The 18,777-nt window shown below is 43.6% G+C and overlaps 1 protein-coding gene across 2 annotated transcripts in view; it reads left to right on the forward strand.

Annotated features, from left to right (window-relative positions):
* The window catches only part of ILRUN (inflammation and lipid regulator with UBA-like and NBR1-like domains), a 199,160-nt gene that overhangs the window by 146,936 nt on the left and 33,447 nt on the right, over positions 1 to 18,777 (forward strand). The window contains exons 4-5 of one of the 2 annotated variants that reach the window (XM_073666450.1): positions 7,223 to 7,512; positions 8,463 to 8,694. In XM_073666450.1, the coding sequence (XP_073522551.1) occupies positions 7,223 to 7,512; positions 8,463 to 8,492 (320 nt within the window). In that variant the 3' untranslated portion in view covers positions 8,493 to 8,694. Of the gene's footprint in view, positions 1 to 7,222; positions 7,513 to 8,462; positions 8,695 to 18,777 lie in introns of those variants that run through there. The other variant, XM_073666449.1, reaches the window with a different exon arrangement.

Here is an 18,777-nt window from a genome sequence, read left to right on the forward strand (position 1 = left end):
ATTTGGCTTGGTTATTAAGGTCAAAATTGGCTCCGTCACTAAGGGGTTAAGTTAATCAAGTTGTGACATGTGGGATCGGGCACAGCATTTCATGTTTCTTACTTGATTAGTACAACAAATTTTCAGCCCTACCACTCGTTCTTCCTGGACTATCCCTAATCCACTGACTCTGTCAGCCTCATGGATTTCCTGTTTACTTAAGCAGTGCACCCGAGACTGACCACCTGCCCATAACGCTGTCCCACGTCCATCAACTTTGATCCGTCAGAAGACTAGGTCCTTTCCGTGGCACCTGGTCCGAGCCCTAGGCTCTTAACATTTCAGGAAACTTCAGCAGGGATTTCAGTGCGGCCTCTCACTGCCATTGCAATAGACAATGTTGACCCTAGCAGCCCACTACACCTGAACTTGACCTTGTCACTACACTTCTCTAGCTCCCCTACTGCCAGGAAGTGCCCAGTCTTTACTAACACTAGTCCCCACCCACTTAGCTAGTTCTATCCATTGACTATATCCTATCCTATAGACTAAACCTATTGTCCTTCTCTCATATCCTATGCTGTTGCTAAGCCACTTAACTATATGAACAGTACTCTTACTATTCCAAGTCTAACACTGTGCTTACCCCACACTATGCACTACTCACATTATATATTAACACTTTACATTCTAATACGCTGTACATTGCCTTCATACAATGTAAAAGATGCACATCACTGTTCATATTACATATAAAACCGCATGACCATGTACACGTAGCGCAATTGTCTTCAGGGGTAGGATATTATACAGCAAAGCTCAGCTTTGTTGATCTGAATCAATCTCTGATGTGAGGTAGAACACTCATTACAGAGCTGTGCACGATTATTTATTTTATATAGCACCATTAATTCCACAGCGCTCTACAGACATCATCATTCTTGTTCACATTGGTGCTGATAATCTAAGTTCCCTTTCAGTATGTATTTGGAGTGTGGAAGGAATCCAGATCACCCGGAGGAAACCCACGCAAACACAAGGAGAACTTAAAAACTCCTTTCAGATGGTTTCTTGTCTGTCTCTGTCCATTCCGTTCCCTGCTGCTTACTCCACCTCCCACTCCCCTCTTCATATAGGATAGGCTGTTACATGACACCTACAGTTGTCTCCTCTGAGTAAGGCAATGTGCACACGTTTAGGATTTGAATCAGAAATTTCTGCAGCGTTTCTGCATCATCTGGACAGGAAAAACGTTTGTTTTGACACGGCTCTTAATGAGTTTTTAAAGCGTTTTTGTACATCAATCAATGCTTTTTGGAGCTAAATAAAGTTATTTAAAAAATGAAACGTGGTACATTGCTTTAACCCTTGGATTACGATCAGACCTGGGGTGAGTATATTAGTTAATTTAAATGATTAAAGAATGTGTCCGTTGTATTTCAAATAAAGTGTTTACTTTGTTGTCTGTGTTTATTTAACTATTTACTTTATTTTAATTAAGTGTAGTAATGAAAGGGTCTGATTGACAGCTTTTCATCACCAAACAAAAGGTTTAGGTAAGTGTCATCTAATTCTATACAACCAATCTTCATTAGCATTTCCATTCATGTAATTTCTGGGGCAGCTGAGAGCTGCTCTTTTTAGCCTGGGAAAGTGCCATTAATCATTTTCCCTGTCTAGTAATAACAGCTCACAGCTGTTTCGTTAGCCGCTACGTCCCCCCCATCAAGATCTGCAGTGGACACTAGCGTGTCCGTTACAGAAATTGACATGCTGCGGGTGAGTTTGGGTACGTGGCTATGGTCAGCAGCCGCTGCAGGTTTGAAGCTGTGTATTTATGCAGCGTCAAACCCGCAACATCTAGATGTTAAAGCATAGTGGATGGAATTGGTAGAAATCCCATGTCCACTATTCGTGCATCAGAGGCTGCGGATCACCCGCGGACACTGACATGCGGCGCATCTTTTATGGCAGCAGCATGTCAAATAGTCATGCGGAGTCACTAGTCTTCGCAACAAAAATTTGACCACTAGAATGTATTGAATGCGGTAAATCCGCAAGGTTCAGTAAACACATGCGGATTTACCTGCGTTCAATAGAACGCAGCATTTTGGACGCAGCAAAAATATGCCGTGTTCAAAGCGCTGCTATGTCCGGATCGTGGACACACAACCTAAAAAATTGTAAAAAAAATGGCAGGGGCTCCCGCGTCATTTTTAGAACCAACAAAAGGAAAGCTGTCCGCTGGGAGCCTATATTAGTAGCTGGGGAAGGGGCCATTAGCCAAAAATGTTCCCTGGCTATTAAAAACAGCCCACAGCTGTTTGCTTAGCCTTTATTGGCTAGATTACAGGGGGACCCCAGAAAAAAAATTGACGTAGGGTCTCCCTATAAAATCTAACCAAAAAAGGTTAAACAGACAGCTGCGGGCTGGTATTAATAGCCAGGGCAGGCCATGGATACTAACCCCCTCCGCGTCTAATAATAGCACCCCTCAGCTGTCACAGAAATGATGCATCAATAAGATGCCCCAAATCTGGTGCTTAGCCTCCACTCTTCCCACTGTCCTGTAGCAGTGGTGAATGGGGTTGGAGTTCATGTCAGCCTTGTGTTGGTGGCTGACATGAAGCCCAGGTTAGTAATGGAGACGTGTCTATAAGACGCCCCCATTACTAACCGCACAGTTTAGTTTTTGACGCTTTTTCAATAAAATACACATGGTTTTAATATTTTTTTTTATTACACGCCCAGTCCCCGAATCCCTCGATCTTCTGTAAAAAAATAAATAAAAAACAACAATATCCTTCAGCTCTCTGCCGTCACGACATAATCCAGATTGTCCCTCGGTGATCCGGGACACATGTACAGCAGCCACATCAATTACTGATGTGACTGCTGTAGAAGACAGCACTGTACACTGACAGGAGTGTAATCACTCCTGTCAGTGTACATGGCTGTGCTGCAGGAGTGAGGTCACTTGGGTTCATCAGCTGATCAGCCCTGGTGACCTCAGCATCAGTGGTAAGTGGGAACATTCTCACGAATGTTCACATGCAGCACTGGTGCCGTAAAGTGAGGTCACAAGCTCATCAGCTGATCTTCCGCTGTGAACTCACGTGACCTCAGTCCTGGTAGCTGCGATGTACACTGGGGTGATCAGGACGCCGGACAGGTGAGAATAGGTGTGTTTTAATTTTTTTACATTTGCTGCACGCCGTCTCGGCTGAATTGACTACTGTTCCCCTAAGCTACGCCACTTTCACTGTTATAAGCAGGAGCTGCGGTCGGATGAAGGGAGGAGTAGTATTCGAGCTGACCCGGGTACCGCTCTATGTGCGTTTTTGCAGCGTATTTGACCCATTGACTAGTCAAATCCTCAAATATATTTATATTTTTAATAGTTTGCTGTGGTTCAATTAAAGTCAGTGGGCGGGAAACGCTGCATAGAAAGGACATGCTGCATGTTTAAACGCAATGACAAATTCCGCATCATGTGCACAGCACATCAGGATTGTCATTGCATTAGCTGGCAGACAGATTACATAGCAGTTTTGATGCATTTCTGCGCTGAAAAAACGCTGTGAAAACAGAAAAAAAACCACAGTGTGCCCATAGCCTAAGACTGAATTGTGATTGCTTTTTCACAGTAGATGGTGAGTTCAGAATGCGGAGAAGGGGAAGAAGTGTCTAATAAGGGGGCAAGGAAGCTGATTTCTCTAATAAGATACATTACAAAGTTTCTTATCGCTTGTACTATTGATTTTTGCAAAGTTTGTTGAAACTACAGTTCTGTTCACACCTGCATTTTGATTTTTGATGTCTGACTGAAAAAAACGCATTATTAGAACTGTGGCGTACATTCCCTTCATACAATGTATAAGATGCACATCACTGTGCATCTTGAAGCTCAGTAAAGAGGTTATTTATTATTAGAATACTATTGATTCCCTGGTGCTGTACATGAGAAGGGGATACATACAAAATACAAATATAAATTACAGTGAACAATCTAGCATTGACAGACTGGTAAAGAAAGGAAGGGGGCTTTGCCCTTGCGGGCTTATAGTCTACAGGATCTTCAACTAATTTAATAAAATTGCCTCCCCACCGTCACATAATTTATATGGCAGCCCATCCTGACGGGTTGCCATCTTAAGCAATACAGCTCCCAAGACCTGGAACTGTATCGTTAGTAATTGAAGAATATCATAGTTTGGCTTACTAAAATTTAGCTTATTCTGCTAAACAAATCATTTGTTTCATAATGTTATGAGGTTATTATCACTGGTAGGTTGATGGGGGTGGGGGCGGTTCGTTATATCAAAACTGGCACAAAGGAAAGTGTTAGCTAGGTGACCATTCCATTCTAAATTTTTACAGGCCTTTTTCAAAATCAAATCCGCAATCTGTTTTGTTGCCATGGGCAATTAATTCACAACTTCTTTCCACCACTTCCTTTCTTTCTCTTTGAGTTCTATGAACAATAACATATACTGTACTGCATATAAGTATACATAAATTGACACATGTAAAACTGTTATTACTTTAAACACATATAGGTGCATCTCACTAAATTAGAATATCATCAAAACGTAAATTTATTTCAGTTCTTCAATACAAAAAGTGAAACTCATATATAAAGTCATTACAAACAGAGTGATCTATTTCAAGTGTTTATTTCTGTTAATGTTGATGATTATGGCTTACAGCCAATGAAAACACAAAGGTCATTATCTCAGTAAATTTAAATGATTAACAAAAAACACCTGCAAAGGCTTCCTAAGCATTTAAAATGGTCCCTTAGTCTGTTTCAGTAGGCTCCACAATCATGGGGAAGACTGCTGACTTGACAGATGTCCATAAGGCCGACATTGACACACTCCACAAGGTCCCAGAGTTCAAATTTTCATTTGGAAATCAAGGTCCCAGAGTCTGGAGGAAGAGTGGAGAGGCAGACAATCCAAGCTGCTTGAGGTCTAGTGTGAAGTTTCTACAATCAGTGATGGTTTGAGGAGCCATGTCATCTGCTGGTGTAGGTCCACTGTGTTTTATCAAGACCAAAGTCAGCGCAGTCGTCTACCAGGAAATTTTAGAGCACTTCATGCTTCCCTCTGCCGACAAGCATTTTGGAGATGAAAATTTCATTCTCCAGCAGGACTTGGCACCTGTCCACACTGCCAAAAGTACCAATACCTGGTTTAAAAACAACAGTATCACTGTGCTTGATTGGCCAACAAACTCGCCTGACAAGGAAAGAGAGGGGAGGAACGTATTCCAGCATCACCATCCAGGTAAAAATTGATTCTTTCTTAGTGTAGAGTAGAGTTTTTACCTTGATGGTGATGCTGGAATACGTTCCTCCCCTCTCCTTCCTTGTTTCATTGGGCTGACGTCGCCAGCTGGACTAGCTCCCTCCAGGGAATCTCCAGCTGATTATTACAGCGGCGTGGTGAGCTATACATCTCTTTTGCCTTGTCTCAAACTCGCCTGACCTTAACCCCATAGAGAATCTATGAGGTATTGTCAAGAGGAAGATGAGACACCAGACCCAACAATGCAGATGAGCTGAAGGCTGCTATCAAAGCAACCTGGGCTTCCATAACACCTCAGCAGTGCCACAGGCTGATTGCCTCCATGCCACGCCGCATTGATGCAGTAATTGATGCAAAAGGAGCCCCGACCAAGTATTGAGTGCATTTACTGAACATACATTTCAGTAGACCAACATTTCTTATTTTAAAAACATTTTTCAAGCTGTTGTTATAAAGTATTCTAATTTACTGAGATAATGACTTTTGTGTTTTCATTGGCTATAAGCCATAATCATCAACATTAACAGGAATAAACACTTGAAATAGATCACTCTGTTTGTAATGACTCTATATATTATATGAGTTTCACTTTTTGTATTGAAGAACTGAAATAAATTAACTTTTTGATGATATTCTAATTTAGTGAGATGCACCTGTATGTTTGGACAAAGCATTTTACAGAATATTCTTTTAACAGGAGATAGTGTGAAAATATACAAATGGCAGAATAAAATCTATTCTCCTGTAACACTAGTAAAAAAAACACTTTTTTATTAACTTAATCCTTTCTTTAATGTATCTCTAGAAGTGCATAAAAATAATTACCAATTCTGATCCAGTTTCCAGCACCACTCTGGTCCTCTTCTAAACAATGAGACTGCAAATCGCACAAAGTGAGGACCAGAAGTTGCTTTCTTACAGGGGTGTTCACTCTTAGGAAATTCAGCTTCAAACTGTGTAAAATACATAAAATAACAAACTCATTGGCTGCTCACCCTCCATGAATCTACCACCGGCTTCCCGTAACTGCTCTGATTCTGGTGTTCGGACCATAGCTATGACACTAGCGGTGCGTGTCACCTCTCTAGCCAGTCACTGAGTTCAGCAGGTCGTGCCAGTAGCCTCATCGCACAAGTACTGAGCTCAGTGACTGACTGGTGTAGTGATGCTCGTGATGTGACCGACTTCACCACTGTAGTCAGAACACCCCTACCAGAGCAGACATGGGGTGTCAGTGGTGGACCCAGGGAATAGTGAGTACTTGCTGAGTTTTTTTATATATTTTACACAGTATAGTTTCAGCCCCACTTGACAGCGCCGCTACACACTTGTAAGCTGCCTAGTGGGTCACGCTGTTCAGAAGATGCTCAGAGCACACTGGAAGCTGTAAAAGACTGTGGTTAGTTAATATTAAGACATACAGAGGTATTATTGAAGAGAATAAGTTCCAAAAATATAGATTGTAGTGCGTCTTTAATGGGAACTGGTCATGTTAAAAATGATATCATCTGCAGGCAAAATCTTGTAGAGCAATAGGAGCATGTATACATAGGAGTATGTATCCATTTTTGTGGGAACCGTTTTAGTAAAACTTGCATTTTATTCATTGAAATCTCTGCTGTTTGGATTCATGAGTCCAGTGGGCGGTCCTATTCAGTGATTGACAGTTTTCCCTGTATGACTGTACAAGCAAAGATGGCTGTCATGCACTAGTATGACCGCCCACTGGACTCGTATACATGCAAACACCCGGGATTTCAATGAATAAAATGCAAGTTATACTAAATCTTTTCCCCCAAAGCTCTCTGGTTATCCTTCTGTACATCATGCTGGCCACAGAACGGACTATATGTACAACATGACCAGTTCTCATTAAGATCAGTATATCTTTCTTCAGGCATTAATACCTTTCAATTTTCTTTTTGTATCAGATGTGATTTGGGTTATCCTCAGTGTGGAGGCTGGTGGGCTCCTAGGTGTCACACAGCAACTCTCATCCTTTGAAACAGAGTTCAATACTCAGCCTCATCGCAACATTGCTGGGGATTTTAACCCCTTTGCTTCACCTCAGAAGAGTCGTTCCACAGACGGAGAAAACATGAGTAACTGGTCATCTGAAACAAAGACTCCTGAAGGAGAACAGAATGGACTTTCTCAGACAAATGTAAATATATGTTCAGCGGATCATCAAACCAGCCATTCTGTAGCAACATATAGAGAGGTGAGGCAAAATGTGGAAAAATGAAATAAAACCTTAAAATGGCAGCAAGAGAGAAATCTGCACTTTGAGTTGTGCCATGGCTTTTGTTCTTCTCTGCCTGCAGCACAGTGCCAATGACTGTGCTACATAAAGGATAAAACCATTTGCCTATGGTCTAGTAGTCTAATTCTTGTGCTCGGCATCTCATCTTTTAATACGTTTTATTTCAGCAAGTTACATAGGTATTGTACATCATGTACATATAAGAGAAAATTAGTACTCAATTAGTTCAACCGAAAGGATTGCTCAATAAAAACACATGTACAAAAGAAGAAAGATGTAGGCTGTGTTGTTTAAAAGACAGATCCTAGCATAACATCTCATTCTATGTAGGTAGAACATTTACCAAAATGGGGGCAACATAAGTACTAGTCTTCAAAAGGTAAAAAGAAACATGTACAGCATGACTTACAATACATATTTAAATGGAGGTGTGTTGTGCAAAAATGGGGATATTTTTAGTTTGTAGGCTCCTAGGTGTTTTTTTTTGTAATTTATAAAATACATTTAACAATGTTGCAATTTTCACGCTAGTCACAAGGCCCAATATTCCAATTATATTTCCTGTTCTTTTCAGCAGCCACATGGATATAGGCTTCCTCTAACCATAGTAACTTTTTATATGAGAGCCTTCTGAAAAGTAATGAAGTTATATTGACATCACCCATTGTAAATGGTTGGTAATGTGTTTTCTCGTTCATCTTATTGGGAGACGCAGAACCATGAGTCAGCTGCCACCTGGAGGCTGACACTATTATTGCAGTTACGGTAAATAAAACGGACTCTTCCCCAGCAGACTATACCTCTCCTGCTGGAGCCAGGCTTCATCACTTTAGTGTGTCCGTTGGAGGTAAGGTCTGTCTCAGACCTGTCTTAGGTTAGGCGCTAACCACTTTGCTTTTGTTTTTCAGATGGATGTCTCTTACGGTAACAGAGTGTAATTATGCATTCTGTTTCACCCAAGTAACAAAGGAGAGTACAGGCTTTAATTGTTCAGTCTGTATCCTCTTGCGTCGGTATGGCCAGAGCAATGTATCTTAACACAGTCAGTGCATGTACTGGGGTGGAGGTCCGTAAGCCAACTAGCTCTTGAAGCCTCCCCAAACAGCATAGAGCAGAAGAAAAAAGCATCCAGAGCTTCAGGACAGTTAAGTATAACCTGGTTGTAAGACCGTTCCCCTCCTTTACCCCACTATGGTCTTAAGGTGGTAGTTACCAGAAGTTGGGCAGGTGCTGCACCTGGTGGTCCTACTCGCCCAGCTGGTCTCCTCAGGGGAGGGTTAGTGTTAGACTAGCGGCGGGTGGGAGTGACATCGCCGCGTGGCTGCCTAGGTACCTGCGGACCCACCCCGTACCAATATGGCCGGTCACCAAAGTGGTCCAGACTGCCACGGGGTACTTCCTCGTCCTGGGTCGATGCTTGACGGGCGGCACCCACTCTAGTTAATTCCTGGGTGGGTTGCTGCCTCCTCCTTTTACAGGAGGCATGGCTTGGGGCAGTCAGCGATCTTTGGGTCAGGGAGCTCGTCTCTTCTGGTTACAGAATATGCTCTATCTCAGGATCATTTCTTTTGATCTCACCCTCCCGTGTCTCCTAGCATAAGAGCCAATTTCAACCAGGCGATAACTTCCCTGCTGCAAGCAGGGGTGATTTATAAGCGTTCCCACTTCAGGGGGTTTTATTCAAACCTATTCGTTATCCCCCCCAAAAAACTGCTCAGTGCGGTCTATTTTCAGGTGCCTTAAATTTAACAGATGGGTTCGGCTTTGTCAATCCGGTCAGTGGTCGCATCCATGGAACTCAGATATTTGCTTTCTTCAATACATATTCGAGATGCTTATTTGCATGTGCCAATTGTTCTAACCCATTATCAGCGATTTCTTTGCTTTTTCGGTCAGTCTAGATCACGATCAGTTCACTCTCACCCATTCGGACTGGCCACAAAAATGCTGGCCCTTGTTATGGCATTACTACGGTCCAGGGGAATGATTGTTTTCCCCTATCTGGATGACATTCCTGTCAAAGCACCATCTTTTGCGCAAAATCTAGAAATGCTACAGATTGTTCTTCAAACTCTGGAGTGATTCAATTGGATTGTCAACAGGACAAAGTCTGTTTTTAGTTCCAACACAGTGGCTACCTTTTGTGGGAATGATATTCGACACTGTTCAGCCATCGTTATTTCTTCTGGAGGAGAAAAGATGATCTCTTCAGCCTTCCATCAGAACTTTAAAATCACCTGGCAAGCATTCCCTTCGATTTTTGCATAAGGGTCCTTGGAAAGATGGTGACGTTCGAGACAGTACAGTTTGCTCAATTTCGGTCAAGGCCTCTACGGAACATGATCCTTGCCTCTTGTGACAGATCATTCAATACGCTGAATCAGCCTATTAGTCTCCCCCTTCACTGCTGCCAGTCTCTCAGGTGGTGATTGACGTCACCCCTGTTAAAGGGGTTGTCCACTACTAGGACAATCCATTCTTGATCTAAATGTTTGGCACCGATAAAATAAAAAAAATCTTATACTCGCCACCCATTCCAGCGGTGTCAGCAGTCGCATTCCCGGGACTCTCGTTCGGTCGTTATGACACATGAGCTTGGCACCCAGTCAGTGCTGGTGTCACTGTCCCCGCTTTTGTACAAATTGCACACGAAGAGGAAGTCCGAGATCAGCTGCAGCCCTGACTTACTCTTCATGTTCAATTTTACAAAGGCCGGAACAGTGACACCAGCGCTGATTAAGTGCCGGCACCACGTGTCATAGACCCGCACGAGTGCCCCGAGAAAGCGAGTGCCGACATAGCTGTAATTGCACGGGAGAGTGAGTATAGGCTGTTTAATTTTATCGGGGCCAGACATTTAGACCAAGAACGGGGTTTACCTAGTAGTGGACAATCCCATTAACTGAAGGTTGCTCTTTTTCTCCCATTGCAGGCAGGTGGCAGGTGCTCACCCTGGATGCCAGCCTGTCCAGCTGGGGAGTGGTTTTCCATCACTTCACGGTCCAAGGGGGTTTGTATTAGGTAAGAGAGATTTCTCCCAATCAACGTTCTGGATCTCAGAGCTGTCCGTCTCGCTCTTTTACATTGTCAGCACTTAGTCCAGAGGTTGCCGATTAGAATTCATTCAGACAATGCTATGACTGTGGCCTATATCAATTGCCAAGAGGGCACACGCAACCTATCAGCCATGGCAGAAGTCACAGATATTCTGGAGTGGGCAGAGGACAAGGTTCTTCTTATCTCTGCAGTTCATATACTAGGGGTAGACAACTGGGAGGCAAACGTTTTAAGTCGCCAGAAGCCACCCACAGGAGAGTGGGCTCTTCACCCAGAGGTTATCAAGCAGACCTGTAGGCAGTCATGTATGCCCGATGTAGATATATTGGCATCCAAACTAAATCACAAGGTGGCGAAATTTGTGACCAGGTCCTGGGACCCACATGCTATCGCAGTCGACACCCTGGTAATTTCTTGGTCCCAGTTCACTCTGCCTTATTTCTTTCCACCTCTACCCCTTCTACTCAGACTTCTTAAGAAGATCAGGGAAGAGGGTGTTCCAGTCACTCATTGCTCCAGATTGTCCTCTGAAGGCCTGGTATTCGGAGATATCAAATGGGCTCTTCAGGACCGTCCGGATGTTCTGTTCGAGGGTCTGTTTTTTTGTCCAACTTTACGGGCGCTCAATTTGACAGTGTGGCTGTTAAAGCTTCAATTTTGAGGACAGCGGGTCTGTCTGAATCAGTCATACAGACTATGATTAGAGCTTGGAAGCCATCCTCATTGCGAGTCTACCATCGCTCTTGGAGGGCTTATTTTCGTTAGTCTACCAGTACTTCTCCTACAGCTTTTTTCTTGCCAATGCTGCTCTCCTTACAGTCTATATTGGAAGCCGGGCTGGTAATTAACTCTCACAAGGGTCAGGTGTCTTCCCTGACTATTCTGTTTCAGAGGTATTTGGCATCTATACCCCAAGTTAAGACTTTTCTCCAAGGAGGGTGCCTTAACCTGTGCCACCATCGGGCTACTCTGGTCTTTTGTGAATCTCCAGCGATGATCCTACACCTTTCCAAGGATCTGATCAGCTGTCATGTGCCCCTAACAGCCACGGGTGGAATCGCGAGGCAACCGCTGCTTTTAACATGTTAAATGCAGCTGTTAATCTCCGACAGCGGCATTTAACATGGCCGCCATGGAAGGACGTCACTTGTCCCGCCCATAGGCGCCCGTGTCACATGACAGCGGGCCGCCGATGGGTTGGAATGACAACCCGGTGTCTGCAGGAGACCCCTGCGGTTGTCATTGCTGGGATGCTATGAGTGCCAACCAGCTGTTGGCGCTCATAGCAAGTGAGCAATTCTGTTATGGCTCTGGGAAGAAGAGAAGTGAAAAAGTAAAGCGCAAAAACTGGAAAGGGACTCTTCGTGAAGGGGTTAATCCAGATTGTCATACCACACAAAAACATTAATAAATAGCATTTCCCTCATGTCTGTTTTACATCAGCACCATTTATAAAGTGTTGTTTTATTTTGTTAGCATTTTAGAAGGTTTAAGAATATAGCTGTAATTTTTCATTTTTTAAGGAAATTGACAAAACTTATTTTTATAGGGACCTGTTCAGTTTTGAAGTGACTTTTAGGGGTCCTATATATTGGAACCTCCCAAAAGTGATACGATTTTAAACTTCGCATCCCTCAGTATATTCAAAATTGCTCTCAGGTAGTTCATTAACCCTTCAGGTGCTTTTCAGGAATTAATGCAAAGTGGCATGACAGGAATGAAAAAGTTTCTTTTTACTACCTATAATAACTTCTGAGCAGGCCACTATAACCGGAAGACTCTAAGGCCTTTATTTTGGTCATGAACTGCCATGGTAAACATCAGGACCACACAATCAAGATTTCAGGGTGCTAGTAGGGTTAAAGAGGGAGCCCCCACACTCTGTTAAACATTTAGACGCTGTAGTCGTAGTCACTATTGACAGCAGCAACTAGGGGGTTAAACGGCCATGATTGGTGCCAACACTGATCATGACTGATGCAGCAAGTTGTCAGCTATTGTCAGTGGAATTTTCTTCCTTACCAATTAGAAATCGTCCACACCTGAATTCTTAAGATAATCTATTATTTATTGATCATGCTAGCAAGGAGACAAAATGAAAACCAACAAATCATTAGCTTAATCATAATATCTATCTTCATTTCATTCCATGGCAGTTATATAGGTAAAAATAAATGCATGTCATAATAATGATTCTAGTACAGGAAAATATAATTAACAGAAGTCGAAATGCAGCTGTTATGTGAAGGTAAAATAATCTGGCTGTAGCTTCTAATTATTGCATTTTAACGAGTGAGGGATGACATCAGCTAACTATAAAGGAATTCAACAACAAACTCACAGATGTTCACTTACAGATAATAATTAATTCATATAAGACTGAGTCTAATATATATGTATATATGTACCTTCTAAAAGTCTATATAATAATGATTATTAAAATAAGCAAGAAATGTATTACAATTATTATAACATTCCCTCATTTTGTAATAAATTATTCATCTGTAAACATTGGAGCTTTAATTTTCCTTTGACAGATTTCACAGAAGCTCTTCATATAATAGAGTATTAGTAATCTTCAGGGAAAGTATTATTTTTCGGGATCATTATCATAGAGTTCCAAAGTTCCCATTTCTTCATTGGATTTCAAAGCTTTTGTTATAGCAGAGTCAATCAGTCTCCTTGTGGAAACAACTATAGTTGAAAGCCTCATATGAGGTTGGGGGGCACTGTGAGATATGGCATAGTATAAGAGGATATTGGGCTATGGGTGCATATTCAGCAACTTTTAAGTATGTCTTTAGAAACTAGGTCTCACAGCAGGACTTGCTGATACTTATCAGTTTGTTGTTCCAGTACTCTCTTCCTTTAGTACATCATTGAGAGTTAGGGAAAGGAATGCAATTGCCATCAACATGGTCCAAAAGGGCGGGGTCATCATCTTTGCTGCCGGGGATCAGGACCATTTTCTGTAGCTGGCGTTGATCCAAGTGTCTTTGCTTTGGAGGTTGACAGAAATAGCAGTGGTCGGTAGTTAAAATGGCTCACTTAATCTGTGCTCAGTGGTCTCCTCATATCTCTTGACCAAGACCCAGTTTCCTGCTATCAATGTGTGCGCCTCTTATACAGTTGTGGTCTGGGATGGAGGAAAGTACACAGTTATGAGTAACAGTTAGATATTTGTGCAACTTCAAGACATATTCAGTGAATTAACTGTAGGAGACTGCAGCTGCTGCAAGAAATAGAACCCTGTCTTAGGGACACTACCAAACAGTATTTTATCGGGGACATCTTCTCTCTACACCTTGGGCCGGTCCTCACTGAATACAATGCAATGGGTAAGCAATCCAGCCAGGACAAGTGTTTCCTCCATGCACTTCTGGATTTTTAATTTCAGGGCACCATTAAGGCGTTCCACCTTGCCACTACATTGTGAGTGATAGAACAGGTTTTCCATGTTCCCTATCCGCAGAGTGACCATGATCTGTTTCATCAGTTCTCCAGTGAATTGTGTGTCTCTGTCACTCTCTATGGTTTGGTTACCCCATATCTAAAAACCACCTCACTTATCAAAGCTTTGTTTTGAACTTTGGCCACAGCCCAAGCTTCAGGCAACCAAGGGAATAGATCAATGCATACCAGGACGTATTCATAAGTACCACCTTAGGTAGCTGTATGCAGTCCACCTGCAGTCTCTGAAACGAGTAATCTGGTTTTGGCGTGCATTTTGTGGGACTCGAATAGGTCTACCGGGGTTATATTTCGCACAAACTAGACATACTTTGTAGCCGTGTTTGGAAACCCTGGGGCGCACCAGTGTTGTAGCACTACTGCACACATAACACACTTGAGTTGTGCACCAGGGAAACGTGCTAGGGCAGCCATCATGGGGAACAGGCAGCGTGGGAAGCAAATCCTAGTGTTTACCTGCCATACCCCTGACTCTGACCATACAGCACCCGCTTTGGCCCTTGCGTTCTGTTCGCGTGGGGGGCCTGGGTCTGGAAGACCTACAGTAGTTCACAATCAACGGCCACTGGGGCCGGTACGGTGACAGTCTCCTCTGTGAAAAGGTAGCTTCCTGCACTCTCGGTCACTGAGTCCCCTAGCGGGGCTGTGTCTACTATGGCCAGTATACCAGTCAGAGGTAGTCTTGCTGCTTCCTTAGCCACCTGGTCGGTCAAGGCAATACCTTTCTGCAATGGGATTTTGTTCCGTATGCGCCGATAGCTGCCCTTCGGGGAAGGGTGAGTGCTGTGAGTAGGTGCTCAACCGCCTCATAGATTTGCCAGCAGAGGTCAGGAAACTACAGCTCCGCCAAATGGCGCCAAAGTCATGTGTGACCCTTTAAAACATTTCTCGAGTCCGAAAATACATAAATCTCTTTACCTTTACCCACATTGCACGCTGCAGCGAGTGCCTTCAGCTCAGCCTCTGGTGTAGAGCCGCTGGAGGAGAGTGCTTCATGTATTACTGCCTTACCATTGTGTACTACTGCATACCCGGTGATGAACCGTCCTTGATCACTGTCCCAAGCTCTGGAACAATCTACAGAATACTCAGCAGAAGGGTTAGTGAGGGTACATCAGTGATATCTAACAAGCTCTATGTGTCTGCATCCATCAGTGCCTGACAGTTATGTTCATGTGTCAATGTCACACTGAGATTCCTCATCTGCTAGTCTGAAAAGCAGGGGCAGGTTTTGGCTCACAGTCCACCCCTTTATCCCACCCTGATATTCTCCTCCCTCTTCTAAATCCACTGGTAATAACTTAGCTGGTTACAATTATCCTTATTTGTGCAAGGGGAGGTTTCTTTTTTCCTAATGGAGAGTCAGGCATTTAAGTCTGTGTAGCCATAAGGCTTATACCCATAATCTCAGGCCTCTGTTGTCCATGCTGCTTTATGCCAGTCAACCCACATTCTGTCCCCCCTGCTATTTGAACTTATGAAACGAACATACTTATCGGACTCTGCTAGTTTGACAGCTTGTTTCATCTCTGCATCCTTTATATAACAGGCAGAAATCCACTAGTACAGTAGCCTCCTGTTCGATTTCAAAAGTAAGATTTAAGGTCTTAAATTAGAAACCATTCCACCAGTCTGGACTTTAATTTCCTGCTGGATCCATTTTTCTCCAAACTCCCATTACCATGGACATAAAAATGTACATGTAACTAACCCTGACATACACATCCTAGATCTGACCATTCTACCCGGGAAGGGGATGGGAGACTTCACCTATTTGAGACCAGCTTCCCCTTGAGGAAAACCTCCCTTTGTAGCTGGTATTTGACAGGCAAGTCAGATCCTAATCTGTCCCTACCTGTCTGACAAGTTTACAATGTGAGAGACAGATCCAGGAGGAGCGCTCAGCAATCTTGACCACAGTAGGAGTAGTCCGCAGGACTTGGTAAGGACCCTCCCACTTAGGATGGTGCCAGTGTTTCTTCTTTATAACCCTCACAAGGACCCAATCTGCAGGTTTCACAATCTCAGGTTTTGTTAGTGGGTCTCTTGGAAGAAAATTAGGGATAGAAACTTCTTTGTGAGTTAATATCTTATGCATGTATTCTGCTAATGTACAGAAAGGGTCTCCCCTATATGATTTCAAAGGTGTCAGCCCTACAGATATTGGTGTGACATGCATGTTTAGTACAACCAGTGGGAGACAATACCGTCAACTTTTTCCTTTTTCCTGCATGGTTTTTCTCAACTTGTGTTCCCTTGGGAATTTTTATTTGCACAAGTAATACAGCTGCATATCTGAAGAGGTTACTGGGCAGTATGTATTTATTTTCTGTAGATATATATAGGCCATCTTTTAAGATAGCCCCTTTTGTTACCCATTTAGTTTGTTCAGATTTTGGTGATGCTTGTTGCATTTCTTTGAGTATTTGTAAGTCAATGTTTTTCTAGACTTGTCTCATGTAATGTTAGTATATTTGTGGCAGCCTCTTGCTTTGTCGCCCTGTCTGCCTTTTCGTTGCCCTTGGAAATGGGATCATCTTTACGTGTATGTGCTGCACATTACATATTGCTATTTTCTTCGGAAGCTGTATTTCCTCTAACAGGTTCAATATGAGATTTTTATGATTTATTTCTTTACCTGTGGAAGTAACCATATCCCTATTTTTCCATTGTTGTGCAGACACGTGTGGTAGAAAAGGCGTATTGACTATCAGTGTATATAGTGTAAGGCAGCGCTAGTCATCATATTGGGGGATACTTGCTGCACCAGGTCAATTAAAGCACACATGCAATGACTTTCCGGTATTTCACAATGCAGCAGTTTATTATTTATCATAAACCGCTTATCACACATATAATGTCCACGAGCCTTTCCAGTGGCATGTATGCCCACTTGGCTCCAGTTACAGCCTTCCAAGCAAAGTAACTATAACAATGTCCATATAACGTACTGCTTTTAACTTTTGCCGGGTCTTAACGGTTTCAGACTTATTCTGCCACCACTGTGGCTTTTAGGCTTCCCAGGTGGGGGTCTCCAGCCCTCGTACCTTCGAAGGCTACTGGTATGTCTTCACACTCAACATCCAGCCTCTGCCTTTCAGGACTCTTGTCTTTCAAGCCTCTGCCCTCCAAGGCCACTGGCATCGCTTACACCTAAGGATCCAGCCTTGACCTTTCAGGCTTCACCAGGCTTCACACTAACGGTGTCCCACACGGGAACAGGCCTCATGCCTTACACACCCCCTGTCTCAAGACTACCAGGGTTTATATATATTCCAGTGCACAGGTCCTGTGCATATGTCACAGTCATATGATCAAACATTCTGTGTGCAAAGGACCTGTGCTATGTCACAGTCATGTGACCAGTCACCTGAGGGGGAGGAGGTACATGGTCAGCCAAAACACATCCTGGACCAATACCGTAATGCTGCAATTTGCTGCATTACATATCCCCCCCCCCCCTCTGTTCAAACTTGTGGGGTTGAACACATGATATACACAATCGCCTTATAACCCACAGTTCACACCAAGACCATGTACTTGACAATTGCGCTGCTCAGCACCTGGAACATTAGTCAACGACATTAGCCCATTCCTTAGGGACCTACCATCTGTCATTGTCACTGACTTCGTCAAGTCACATTTCCGGGTCATAACCTTGTCAGACCTCCCCCGCTCCCAGCGGTCAGTCGTAACCTTGTCAGACCTCCCCCACTCCCAGCGGTCAGTCGTAACCTTGTCAGACCTCCCCCGCTCCCAGCGGTCAATACAGCAGTGTGACTCACATGCCCTGGTATCTAAGGTCCGGTTCGACTCCGTACTGTCCCGTACTCTATTGGGTCGTTTGTATGGGCCTCTCAAACCTGCGTTACTGGAGGTCTCACTACCTCTAAACCCACGCCCACTACTCTCAGGACACCTTGAAAGGTCCCTAACTTCAGCTGTAGCTGTTCTGTTATTTAGGGGGGCCCTTTCTCTGTCTGGTCTCACAATTTCTAGACGGCTGCCATTTTCTGCTGTTCAGATGATGCTGTCTATCCACTCGCAGTCTAGCGAGATTCAACTGTTCTACCTCTCGCAGGTAGGTCACTCGGTACTCCATCAGCACGCTTATATATGCAAGACTTTCTTCCATTCCTACAGCGGAGAATGACACCATGGCATCTTCATCTGGTATCCAGTCCTGACGATCACGTGGACTGCTTACTTTCATCACACCAGACTTCTTTACCATCATTTGCATGGCTCGGCCATTTCTCCCAATGAGCTTTCTAACCAGAACATGAGGCACCCGGATGACCTCTTCCCGCAGATTGTGAGCTTTCCTCATAAGCTCCAGTTGTCTAAAGGCTTGTTCCGTCTTCAACCGGAGAAACCGCTTTGTGCGAACACATCGCCAGTGCATGTCACTTAGGATCGCCACCCTCTTCACTGTGACTTCGGTTGTGGACAGGACCAACAGCTGTTTAGCTTCTGGTGTCGAGTACACCTTACAGGCACCCACGGCCTTCTTAAACTCTTCATGCACTGACTCTCTGGTGCACTCTTCTCTCAAATCTTCGGGTACATCTATGAGGCACTTGTACCGAGAGGTTTCTGTCTCACCATTGTTCTCCAAAAGATCATCTAGCTCAGGTTTCAGGGGCAACTGAGTTTCAGCTTCTTCACCCTGTATGCTTCCCCTTAGCTGACTCA

Source organism: Phyllobates terribilis, unplaced genomic scaffold, assembly GCF_046119375.1.
Source record: "Phyllobates terribilis strain yellow unplaced genomic scaffold, ASM4611937v1 Scaffold_2__4_contigs__length_985480577, whole genome shotgun sequence".
Classification (NCBI taxonomy): domain Eukaryota; kingdom Metazoa; phylum Chordata; class Amphibia; order Anura; family Dendrobatidae; genus Phyllobates; species Phyllobates terribilis.